Source organism: Chiloscyllium plagiosum, chromosome 4 (genome assembly GCF_004010195.1).
Source record: "Chiloscyllium plagiosum isolate BGI_BamShark_2017 chromosome 4, ASM401019v2, whole genome shotgun sequence".
Classification (NCBI taxonomy): Eukaryota; Metazoa; Chordata; class Chondrichthyes; order Orectolobiformes; family Hemiscylliidae; genus Chiloscyllium; species Chiloscyllium plagiosum.
Window position 1 is genome coordinate 16,358,811 of NC_057713.1, and position 13,443 is coordinate 16,372,253.

At 44.4% G+C, this 13,443-nt stretch overlaps 2 protein-coding genes across 4 annotated transcripts in view; one reads left to right on the forward strand and one right to left on the reverse strand.

Annotated features, from left to right (window-relative positions):
• Positions 1 to 13,443, reverse strand: part of rab12 (RAB12, member RAS oncogene family) — a 376,582-nt gene that overhangs the window by 223,389 nt on the left and 139,750 nt on the right. The gene's annotated exons all lie outside the window — the stretch shown is intronic.
• LOC122548878 (microtubule cross-linking factor 1) overlaps positions 1 to 13,443 on the forward strand; it is a 208,133-nt gene that overhangs the window by 163,892 nt on the left and 30,798 nt on the right. For all 3 annotated transcript variants that reach the window (XM_043687778.1, XM_043687776.1, XM_043687777.1), the window contains exon 12: positions 12,352 to 12,428. In XM_043687778.1, coding sequence (XP_043543713.1) covers positions 12,352 to 12,428 — 77 coding nt within the window. The remainder of the gene's footprint in view (positions 1 to 12,351; positions 12,429 to 13,443) is intronic.

Sequence of the window (13,443 nt, forward strand, 5' to 3'; positions counted from 1 at the left end):
CTCCACCACCACCCTCTGTCTTCTACCTTTGAGCCAGTTCTGTATCCAAATGGCTAGTTCTCCCTGTATTCCATGAGATCTAACCTTGCTAACCAGTCTTCCATGGGGAACCTTGTCGAATGCCTTACTGAAGACCATATAGATCACGTCCACCGCTCTGCCCTCATCAATTCTCTTTGTTACTTCCTCAAAAAACTGAATCAAGTTTGTGAGACGTGATTTCCCACGCATAAAGCTATGTTGGCTATCCCTAATCAGTCCTTGCCTTTCCAAATCCATGTACAATCTGTCCCTCAGGATTCCCTCCAAGCAACTTGCCCACCACCAATATCAGGCTCACCGGCCTATAGTTCCCTGGCTTGTCCTTACCATCAGTCCTTGCCTTTCCAAATCCATGCACATCCTGTCCCTCAGGATTCCCTCCAAGCAACTTGCCCACCACCAATATCAGGCTCACCGGCCTATAGTTCTCTGGCTTGTCCTTACCGCCCTTCTTAAACAGTGGCACCACGTTAGCCAACCTCCATCCAGCACCTCACCTGTGACTATCGATGAAACAAATATCTCAGCAAGGGGCCCAGCAATCACTTCGCTAACTTCTCAGAGTTCTAGGGTGCACCTGATCAGGTCCTTGGGATTTATCCACTTTTATGTGTTTCAAGACATTCAGCACTTCCTCCTCTGTAATATGGACATTTTTCAAGATGTCACCATTTATTTCCCCACACTCTATATCTTCCATATCCTTTTCCACAGTAAACACTGATGCAAAATACTCATTTAGTATCTTCCCCATCTCATGCAGCTCCACACAAAGGCCGCTTTGCTGATCTTTGAGGGGCTCTATTCTCTCCCTAGTTATCCTTTTGTCCTTAATGTTTTTGTAAAAACCCTTTGGATTCTCCTTAACTCTATTTGCCAAAGCTATGTCATGTCCCCTTTTTGCCCTCCTGATTTCCCTCTTAAGTATATTCCTACTGCCTTTATACTCTTCTAAGGATTCATTCAATCTATCTTGTCTATACCTGACATCTGCTTCCTTTTTTTTCTTAACCAAACCCACAAATCATTTAGTCATCCAGCATTCCCTATACCTACCAGCCTTTCTGTTCATCCTAACAGGAATACACTGTCTCTAGACTCTTGTTATCTCATTTCTGAAGGCTTCACATTTTCCAGCCATCCCTTTACCTGCGAACATCTGCTCCCAATTAGCTTTTGAGAGTTCTTGACTAATACCATCAAAATTAGCCTTCCTACAGTTTAGAACTTCAACCTTTAGATCTGGTCTATCTTTTTCATTCACACCACTCCACAACTACTAACACTGACACCTCCCCTCACCCCCCCCTCCCCTCCCCACCACAAACACTGAGCTAAGTCTCCCGAAAAGCCGCTTGCTACATCCCTATCTCAAACAAACACAAGCACTACTCCCTTCCCTCCCGCCTGGTAGCCCAACTCAACATTGACTCCGGATCCCATGATGTCTTGTGGCTTCAGGTTAAACTTGGACAAGGAAACCTCCTGCTGATTACCACGAACCATCTTCCCTCAGCTGATGGATCAGTGTTCCTCCATGTTGAACAAAACTTGGAGGAAGCACTGAGTGTGGCAAGGGCACAAGATGTCCTCTGGGTGAGGGATTTCAGTGTCCACCACCAAGAGTGGCTCAGCAGCAGTATTACTAATTGAGCTGTTCAGATCCTAAAGGACATAGCTGTTAGACTGGGTCTGCGGCAGGTGGTGTGGGAAAATGATACATGAGTACACCCTCACAAATCTGCCCACCAAAATTGCTTTTTGACAGCATCGGTAGAAGTGACTACTGCATAGTCCTTACGAAGATCATGTCCCACCATCACGTTGAGGGTACTTTCAATCGTCTTTTGTGGCATTGTCACCATGCTAAATGGGACAGAGTTTGAACAGATCTATCAACTCAAAAGTGACATCTATGAGGTGCTGTTGACCATCAACAGCAGAACTGTATTCCAGCACATTCTGCAGCCTCATGGCCCAGCATATCCCCCACTCAACCGTTACCATCAAGATGGGTCAACCCTCGTTCAATGGAGAGTGCAGGAGGACATGACAGGAGCTGCGCCAGGCACAACTAAAAAATAAGGTGTCAACCTGGTGAAGCCCCCAAACTGGACTCCAAACAGCATGAGCAGCAAGTGATAGACAGATTAAATATAAACAAAATCCTGTGGATGCTGAAAATCTGGAACATAAACAGAGAGTGCTGGAGAAACAAAATAGGTCCTGTAAATAGTAGCTGTGTAAAGAGAAACCAAGCTAGTGTTTCAAGTCTGATATGACTCCCACTTTGGAACAGTGATAAACAGATCTCATCACCAGCTTCTCAAGGGCAACTTGAAATGAGCAGCAAATTGATTTTAAATAACCAATAAATTGGGAGCCAATGGCATAGTCAAATCATCTAACTATTTAAGAAAACGTTGGTAGTGGCCTTTTGCTATCTGATCAGGAGGACGCGGTTAAAACTGAAAAGAATAGGAGGCAGAGGATCAGCAACCCTGTTGTGGGCAGCACAGTTGCTCAGTGGTTAGCACTGCTGCCTCACAGCACCAGGGTCCCAGGTTCGATTCCAGCACATTCTCCCCGTGTCTGCGTGGGTTTCCTCTGGGTGCTCCAGTTTCCTCCCACAGTCCAAAGATGTGCAGGACAGGTGAATTGGCCATGCTAAATTGCCCATAGTGCTAGGTGCATTAGTCAGAGGGAAATGGGTCTGGGTGGGTTACTCTTCGGAGGGTCGATGTGGACTTGTTGGGCCGAAGGGCCTGTTTCCACACTGTAGAGAATCTGATTTAATTATTTGAATACCTGCCCTGTTTGCAAAACAGACAAAACCCTTCCAATATCATGTGCTCAGTTCCTCGCCGGCTTGGTTTAGTCCTGGAACGAAGAGAGAGCCAGGAACCAGGAACCAACCATTCTTCACGCAGTCAGGAACTGTAACTGACAGAACTCTCAAGGGAGCAGAGTTGGGAGTAGCCTGGAGACAGACACAGAGGAACAACAGATGGAAGATGACGCAGAGCCAAGCTTGAGATAAAAGCTACCAGGGAACCAGATGGTTTTCTGAGCCATTTGCTGATGGAGTACAGGCAGTCTGACAGTGCTGTCACACCTGCTTCCACTTGGAAATGCAGATTCATCACACACGGCTTACAGGATATTCAGAACAACCGTTTTCTGAAATATCAATGTTCAGGCACCTTGGAGATACAGGCCTCATCAATTTAAACTTTTAAAAACATGAACATCTTCATCAAGATTTAAACAAAATCAGAACGATAAAATACACAGCATGACATAGCTTTAAACTAACCTAAGGTCTCGTGCCTTTGATCAGTGATGAACACGTTGGCTCAATTTGCAACATGTAGAAGGTGAAATGGTTGATTCATCTCTGAAACAGAGAATGCTCAAACTGCACAGCTGAATCACAGAATCTCTGTAGTGTGGAAGTAGGACATTTAGCCTATTGAGTCCACATCAACCATCCGAAAAGCACCCCACCCAGAGTCACCCCCTTACCCTTTCCCTGTAACCCTGAAATTCCCCATGGCCAATCCACCTAGCCTACACGTCCCTGGGCTGTGGGAGGAAACCCACACAGACACAGGGAGAACATGCAAATTCCACCCAGACAGTTGCCCGAGGGTGGAATCAAACCCAGGTCCCTGGTGCTGTTAGGCAGCAGTGCTAACCACTGAGCCACCATGCCACCCACTGAAATTTCAACCCAGCTGCTTCTGTCCTTCAGAAATGCATAAGTTACTGGAGAAACTCAGCGGGTTCTTCAGTTCTGAAGAAGGGTCACTGGACTTGAAATGTTTTTGCTGTCTGTCTTTCCATAGATGCTGCCAGACCTGCTGAGTTTCTCAGTAACTTGTGTTTCTGTATGCTTCAGATTCCAGCATTCTGCTTTATTTTCTCTTTTGGATGCTGACTACTAACTTGTTAGACTTTTACAGATTTCCCGCATCCACATTTTTACTTTGGCGTTGACATTTGATTCAGCTCTCACCCGAGTGACTGGTATCTAGCAGCTCACAGGCTGAGAGTGCACGGGTGGCATGGTGGCTCAGCGGTTAGCACTGCTGCCTCACAGCACCAGGGACCCGGGTTTGATTCCAGCCTCGAGCAACTGTCTGTGTGGAGTTTGCACATTTCTCCCCGTGTCTGCGTGCGTTTCCTCCGGGTGCTCCGATTTCCTCCCACAATCCAAAGATGTGCAGGTTAGGTGGATTAGCCATACTAAATTGCCCATCGTATTCACCGGCACGTAGGTGCGTTAGTCTGGGGTAAACCTAGAGTAGTAGGGAAATGGGTCTGGGTGGGTTGCTCTTCAGAGGGTCAGTGTGGACTTGTTGGGCCGAAGGGCCTGTTTTCACACTGTAGGGATTCTATTCTAGTATTGTTTCGGGGCAGCTTCAGCTTACCATCCAGTCGGGAGGGTGAGAAATAGCACTTTGCCGCCTTGCGCTCAAGTCGGGTTGGAACTACCTGTCCAAGGTTGTTTCCCCATTTAACAAAGTATTAGATAGAAATGTCTGACAGCACAAAATCGAATTCAAATGAAACACTCTGGTGTGTAAGTAATACAATAGTCAATATTCTGCTTTCTAGCATCTGAGCTTGAAAGAGACCCATGGTCTAATCATGTACAGGCAGCTTATTGGACAATTAACTTTATGTCTGAAAGAATGCTTGACGGGGATCAGTACAGTGCCTGCCCCGTTTGATAATGAAATTTTAAAAATATATTTTTGACCACGTCATCCTTAATTACTGTACAGCACCACTGTGAGCTGGGAGGTTTGTGTTTGGTGCAAGCCAGTTATTTTTAATTGCAGGGATTATACTTTGACAATGGGAGAGACAAGGGATTGTTTTGAGAATAACAGAACTGTGATTGTAGGATAAAGATTAAGGGGAACTTCCTCCATGGAAAAACTGACAATTTATGAGGCTCCTAAAACTCTGAAAACCTCAGTCAGCGACCGTGTCATATCTTAGCTGTTTGGCACAGTGCATAACGTCTCCGGAAGTGGACAGGGTTGGCCACTGAATAGGGCCTGCTATGTTTAACTGTGAATCCTGTGTCATGAAGCATGTTCTAAGCAGCTGGGAGCTGTTCAGAGCAATATAATGGTGCCACTGTCTGAGGTATTCAAGTCTTTAGAGATCTTAAAGGCTGTCGGTTTTCTCTGAAGGCAGCTTGCTTTAGTCAGTGTCTCAAAACTTCAACAGGAGCTAGGCACTCTCATACTTTAATAATGCTGCTTAAAATTTTCCCACCAACCCATTGCTACATATGGAGCAAATGCTATTGTAACTGATTATATCGTTGGCACATTGGTGCTCATGATCTCTGCATTTTGCACAGTATTGCCATCGCATTGTGTTTTGTCTATCATGGCAGTGCAGCACTTTCAATAGCAGTCCCACAAAGGGATTGAATTGTCATTTTTCACGACTGTCCGCTCCTGTTTTTTGATCTGTCAAGGAAGAGACATTGCTTCAGAAACACAAAGAAGCATGTGTTTTCCTCTGAACAAGAAGTCGCTTTGACAATTCACAAGAATTCTCTGCACAATCCTGTCTCCTTCATAGACTCGCAGTGACTGAGTCATGTGCTGCCTGAGTAAGAGTTTCAAGATAAAAGAAACGGTAGTAATGATGGTGTGAAGTTGTTGTTTGAGGAAGAAAATATGGATTTAATAAAAGCAGATTGGTTTCAACCTTTTCTTTTGCACATCTCATTTGGTTCCTTCCTTTTGCCAGTCTAAAGCATAAAGAATGAATGCACATTCCAGAAGAAATGCATCCTAAATATATAAAGAACTCTGTCATCGTTTCCAGAATTTAAACCACATTTCCAACACTGGAAGCAAAATTGGCAGGAGCTTTTACTTGTCACAACTGTGCCCGAGTGAAAAGTGTGACAAGGAGAAGCTAAAGGTTCCTTGGTTTCAAAAATAAATGTTTGCATTTATGTAGCACCATTTGTGAGTGCCAGATGTGTCATTTGCTTTACAGCCGTTGAAGTCTTGTTTGAAGTATAGGCACTGTTGAAATGTAGGAAAAGCAATGGCCAATTTGCACACAGCCAAACTCCTGCTAATGCCCAATCTTTTCTGTGAAATGGTGCCCCACCAACCAACTAACCAAGCAAGCAGATGGGGTCTTGGTGTAGTGCCTGTTCCAAAAGATGTTGCTTCCAATAAACCGTGCAGTACCTCCTAAGTGCTGCATCAAAGCAGCTAGCAAGGTTTTCACCATCTTATCTTCCAAGCTATAAATTTGCAGTATAAAGTCAGGCCAATATCCTGTGAGACAAGCTTGATGGGCCAGTTAGCCTTTTCCTCACTTTTAATTTTGTATCTGTTTTGTAGAATGTTTCTTTCAAGATATATGCACAGTTTAATGTTCATCATGAACATCAACAGAAGAACAAAATTGGTGGAAGGTCACTATCAAGTTTCTAATTACGAGGATCAAAAACACAACTGGCCTGCAGCTTTCACTTAGAATAAAACAGCCAGTCACCCTGAGGCTGCTTTGATAGACAGGCCACCTGGTATAGCTTAGAATAAAAGGCAATCTACTTTTACAATTTTAACAGGCGTCATTATTTGCAAATGTAAGGCCATTATGAATGCTTGGCTGTGTTTTAGGAGTTCCAGAACCCCTATCTCAGCAGGGGATTGTGTGGAAGTTTGACAGTTTTAAGAGATTATTAAATGATTAACAATCGTTGTGGCTGATGGAGATTTCTAATTATAAAAGAATGATGTTATAATAAGGTCCAGTGTTTCAGTTTAGTCTGTAGCTTGTAGTATGGAGGGTTCTTTTTTAATTTCCTGCTGTTCAAAAGGCTTCTATTTTTCATCAATAAAACAAACATCAGACCCTGCCCCATGATCGTACAGCCTCCTCTGGCCCTTGTCTGGTTTTGGCCGACCTTAGCAATCCTACATTGAGGTTCTTCTCCAAACAGTGTTCACCACACAGTGAGGGAGCAAGTGCTGCATTGATTGCCCTGTAACTCTTTTCCAGCCTCTGTGCGCAGGGCTTCGGTGAAGTTAGTTTGTACATCTGCTGCAATGCGCCTGCTCTGGAACAGAGGAACCAAACACCAGAGGTCAGTGCATGGATACCAATCTTGTGATCATCCTAACCACTGTGCTTCTGGGGAAAAGGCGTTGCCGTGATTCATATGTGGACTATTACAACATAATTACAACATTCTCATCAGCTACTTCTCTTTCATTTTCAGCTCTTAAAGCAGTAGCCTGTTAGAAACTAGCTTTCTTGTGTTCCTAATGCAGCTTCAGTCCAAATCCTGGAAAGGAGGATTTGGTCACTGTACTGACCAACACGAGCCAGTGCTGGAGTCCTTTAGACTATGTCCAGCACGAGGGAGCATTCAGAGTCATCGCTCACAAGGCCACAGGCCTTTCTTGGAATCAGAGAAACAGCCAAGTAGAGAATATACTGCATCCTTTGCTCTGAAGGAAGGTAACAGTTTGCACACTCCCCCAAGTTTGTTCCTTGATGCCTTGTCACTCAATTCATTAAGTGATGCCGAGGACCCTCAGACTTGCAGTTTGGAAAACATTTGCCATCTGTCTTAGCCTGAACTACAACATCAACCAGTAAGAATCTGCTGTCAACACAGAATTACAACTGCTTGTGACTATACTAATTGAGGCATCATTTCTATCACGGGGATTTTATATCATTCACAGGCACCTTCTGGTAAAATTCATTCAAGACCATTTTACCAGATTTGTAACTGGACTGTGCAGTGACGTATTGGTAATATGTTGAGTCATTAGCTGCATCTGAGTTCTGTAAGTGCGCACTCCTTCCTGACAACATGAACTGAGCCTCCCACAAGTTCTGGAAAAGTTTGACCATGCTTTCAAATTGTATTCCTTACAATTTCACCCAAGCTTCACAATGTGCACTAGGTATATCAAAGTGGTCAATTCATTTTATAAATAGCAGTCCAACCATTTTGTTGCATGAATTCAAAATGGCCGATACACCAAGTGCAAAACTGACTTTTTAGTAATTTAAAAACACTGACATTTTTGTGTTAATAGTGAATCATCAGAACAATATGTTCTGCTTTAATGTGAAGAGTCACCAGCAATGAACAAAGCTTTGTTTGTGTCTTTTAAGTGTTCAAAGAGGGAGAGAGACAGAGAGATCTCCAATGCCTGAGCACAGTGCTAAGTGATAAGACTGCTGTCAGCCGAGACACCTACTTGGAACACTGAGCCTTCTTATCTGACACCTTATTTCTGTTTTGAGGAAAAAGTTGCAATTATTTACTTCAAAAGAATTTGATTCATTTTTTACCCAAAGGAGGTAATGAGAGTTTTATATACATTGGGCCACACAAGGCCATCTTTCTTGCAACATTCACTCCTCAATTCTCATGCGCTGAAGTAAACCACAATTTTTTTTTGTAATTTGAACTTTGAGTTCTGCTGAGGAGAAAAACTAATCAGAAAAATGGTGCCTCACTATAAGGAGGATAAAATGCCACCTCATCTCCACAAAATGTTTGAAGGAAATTTTCTCTACATCTGGAAGGTGTACAGGGTACTAAATGGTGACACAACCTTCTGGGCATGATCAGCCAGTCCTACTCATCGCCTCAAGCTGCCTGATGCCACAACATGATAGCCTGAGTGCTCAAGGTGCCTTCGAGCATCAGCCCCTTGAATGTAATCATCAGGGGCCTCGCGGCTCCTTCCACATCTCAGTCCTCAATCTGACAAAAAAAAATTCCGTATACCTCCCTAAGTTTACCTCAGTGGCCAAGTGTCCTCAAGTAGACACTGAAGGCAATTAGTGAAGTCTAAGTTTCTCCCCTCTTGATGAATTCAGTCTTGTACACTCCAGCCCCTCCTGGCTTTACAGCAGTCCTGCAGGCCGACTGTGGGTGGCATTCACACACTGGGTCAAGATTAGAGTGGTGCTGGAAAAGCACAGCAGGTCAAGCAGCATCCGAGGAGCAGGAAAATCGATGTTTCAGGCCTGAGTGCAATAGGTAGATGGAGGTGGGGGTGAAGGTGATAGGTTAGAGAGGAGGGTGGAGTGGATAAGTGGGAAGGAAGATGGACTGGTGGGACAGGTCATGGGGACGGTGCTGAGCAAGAAGGTTGGAACTGGGGTAAAGTTGGGGGGAGGGGAAATGAGGAAACTGGTGAAGTCCACATTGACTCCATAGGGTTGGAGGGTCCCGAGGCGGTAGATGAGGCTTCCTCCAGCCATTCACACACTTCCATTTGCCTCTGATCTCTCCTCAACAGATTGGCCCTGCAGGCCATCCCAGTCTCTGAGCAAGTCATTCTGCAAAGATGGTGAGCAATTATGAGGCATAATTTCACTGGGATGAGCCTCCTAATCTCATTATCAAGCACTGATTTCCCAGAGATTCTTGTAGCTCTGTTCAGAAACAATTTATCTGTTTTCTGTAGTCAGTGGTCATTGTATTCCTGATACCTTTTGCCATTTTAACTGTTATTTTCCCAAGAATGCTTACTGCAAAACTTACAAAAAAAACTAGGCTACTTTGTAACTTCTTGCAATTGGCTATTGTTGCATTAACAAACAACAGAGGGGAAATGGTAAGATGGAGTACTTTGCTGCTGCTGTTGTTGGTGTAGTCTTGGCATAGAATGGTGAAGCCCTTTATAAATGTGTGTAGCTTTCAGACAAAAGGAACTGAGTTTTCCTTGAGCTGAAGTAGCAATGACTGGAACGCGGAGCTGCATTTTAATCAGAGTGTCGACTAGAATCTGTCATGGTACAGTCTGCAAGTGTTTACTGCACCTCAATGTTTCAGCTGCTCGACCACTCATGGAAGAGCTAAAGGGATTCTCCTTCCTGGGGAAGGGTGAATGCAAGTTTTTGTTACTTAGCTCAACTTCCAACACTTTGCTTCCATTTTAACTCGCAAAGGCAAGATTTATTTCTATTTCACACATGTTCTTGTGCCTTCATTTCATGTGCAGTTTGTCTTGTTTGACCAATATACCCCCGCAGAATAGCAAGAATATAGTTTTTTTTAAAGCCCAAATCTTTCTACTTTGTTAACGCCAAAATTAGGAACCAGATTTTCAGCAAACCTGTCACTTTAAGGATGACACTGTAGGCAGTTTGAGCTGGTATGTAGCAAGGAACATTGATGCCATACAATTGTCAGGCAATAATCATCTCCAACAAGAGAGAATATAACTAACTGTCATTTGGCTGAATCGTCCACTATCAACCTCCTGGGGATTACCATTGACTAGAAGCTGGACTAGTCCAGCCATATAAATACTGTGCCTTCAAGAGCAGATAGAAATTCTGTGGCAAATAGCTGACTTCTGGACTCCCCAGCCTTTCCACCATCTCCAAGATTCAAGTCAGGGGAACGATAGATTTCTCTGCCTGGATGAGTGTAGCTCCAACAACATTCAAGAAACTTAACATGATCCAGAACAAACTTGACTGGTACTTCATCCACCAGCTTTTAACATGCACAACCTTCAGTCCTGACAGAGAGTGGCAGCAGTGTGTACCAACTACAAGATACACTCACCAAGGCTTCTTTGACAGCACCATTCATAGCAGAGAGATGTATCTAGAAGGACAAGGGCAGCACAAAGACCAGAAGAAGGGTTACACCCGAAATGTTGACATCTCCACCTCTTGGTGCTAGCTGGCTTGCTGTGTTTTTCCAACCTCCTGCCCATCTACATGGGAGCACCAACAATACTGAAGGTTCCTCTCCAAGCTACACCATCCTGCCGTAGAGTCATAGAGATGTACAACATGGAAATAAACCCTTCTGTTCAGCTCATCCATGCTGACCAGATATCCCAACCCAATCTATTCCCACCTGCCAGCACCCGGCCCATATCCCTCCAAACCCTTCCTATTCATATACCCATCCAGATGCCTTTTAAATGTTGAAAGTGTACCAGCAACCACCACTTCCTCTGGCAGCTCATTCTGTACACGTACCACCCTCTGTGTGAAAAAGTTGCCCCTTAGGTCTCTTTTATATCTCTCCCCTGTCTTCCTAAACCTATGCCCTCTAGTTCTGAACTCCCCCACCCCATGGAAAAGACTTTGTCTATTTATCCTATCCATGCCCCTCTCCCTATAGCTCAAATCCTCCAACCCTGGCAACATCCTTGTAAATCTTTTCTGAACCCTTTCAAGTTTGATAATATCTTTCCGATAGGAAGGAGATCAGAATTGCATGCGATATTCCAACAGTGGCCTAACCAATGTCCTGTACAGCCACAATGTGACTCCCCAGCTCCTGTACTCAATACTCTGACCGATGAAGGCAAGCATACCAAATGCTTTCTTCACTATCCTATCTGCATGTGACTCTACTTTCAAGGAGCTATGAACCTGCACTCCAAGGTCTCTTTGTTCAGCAACACTCTCTAGGACCTTACCATTAACTGACTTGGTAATATATCATGGTTCCTTCAGTAATTCTTGGTCAGAGACCTGGGGATTTGTTCCTAAAAGCACTGTGCGGGTGTCCAAGGACAGCAGCAGCTCAAGAAGGCAGTTCATTAACACTTTCTCCTGGCTAATTAGTGATGATCCAACCAGCAAAAACCACATCCCATAAATGAGTTTAAAAAACATTTCCTATCTCTTTGACTGTTTTTTTTTTTAAAACTCAAATGGTCCCTTCAAAGCTATCTCCTTAACTGAGAATTAGGTCACATGCCTTTCACCCACATTATCCACTGTAGACCTGACATCCAACTTGACTAATTTAGACCATTCAAGTTATTTCATGACATTTATTTATGGTACCACTTGCGAAGCAAGCAATACAGTTTTCAAATTGTTCTCTTTAGCACTAAATATATCGTCAAAATAATCAACGTTATGTTGAACTGTTTCCAATAATAAATTAAAGATACTTTTCAGCTGATCTGATTATAGTGTTTAATAATGTATGATTGAGCAGTTGGTAGTATTGTATTTAAAGACATGCAGTGTCTAGCATGATGATGCTGTGTTCCTTTGTTGTTCAATGAACATGAATATCAGATGTACAAAGAAACCCGCTGAGTTGTTTCATAAGCAGAAGAAGATTTAGAAGTCGCCACCACTTGCTAATATATACCCTTTGACACATTGCTATTGTGGAGGGCTGCAACCTCTCTGGAATGCAGATAGTGACTTGTTCTGTTTGAAAGAGTGTAACAATAGGGTGTAGCAGTGCAAATGTCAACACTGTGTCACTCAGTAACATGCAGCATTCTTCCTTCACAGGCTCTGAGTGAGATTTGTGAGACCAAGGAGACGGCAGAATTCCAAGAGAAAGAAACGCGGAAAGTGAATCTTCAGAGGTACGAGACTGGGTTCTGATCAATTAGAGCTTGCAGGCTGTCTAAGCAATGTTTAACTCTTACTGAATGCACAGCTCGTCTCCGTGCCTCTGGACTATAGCTAGAAAATACACTCACTGTGGACTATGGCTGTGAGACCCACAGGAAAGTATATATTCTTGGCAGCTACCTGGATTACACCTCTTCCCACCCTCTGGACTATAGCTAGAAAATACACTCACTGTGGACTATGGCTGTGAGACCCACAGGAAAGTATATATTCTTGGGCATCAGGTGAAAATGGCTGTCATACTCTATTTGTTTAACAAAATAACAGCACTTACTAGGGACCAGTATTGATCCCTCTACACCTCCATCCGCCATGACCAGGGCCTCCAAGCCCTCCGTTTTTTCCTCTCCAGACGCTCTTGCAAAAATGCCATCCCGTATTCCCAATTCCTCCGCCTCCGCCGTATCTGCTCCCAGGAGGAGCGGTTCCACCATAGAACACACCAGATGGCCTCCTTCTTTAGAGACCGCAATTTCCCTTCCCACGTGGTTAAAGATGCCCTCCAACGCATCTCATCCACATCCCGCACCTCCGCCCCCAGACCCAACCCCTCCAACCGCAACAAGGACAGAACGCCCCTGGTGCTCACCTTCCACCCTACCAACCTTCGCATAAACCAAATAATCCGCCGACATTTCCGCCACCTCCAAACAGACCCCACCACCAGGGATATATTTCCATCCCCACCCCTCTCCGCCTTCCGCAAAGACCGTTCCCTCCGTGACTACCTGGTCAGGTCCACGCCCCCCCACGACCCACCCTCCCATCCTGGCACTTTCCCCTGCCACCGCAGGAACTGTAAAACCTGCGCCCACACCTCCTCCCTCACCTCCATCCAAGGACCTAAAGGAGCCTTCCACATCCATCAAACTTTTACCTGCACATCCACTAGTATCATTTATTGTATCCGTTGCCCCCGATGCGGTCTCCTCTACATTGGGGAGACTGGACACCTCCTAGCAGAGC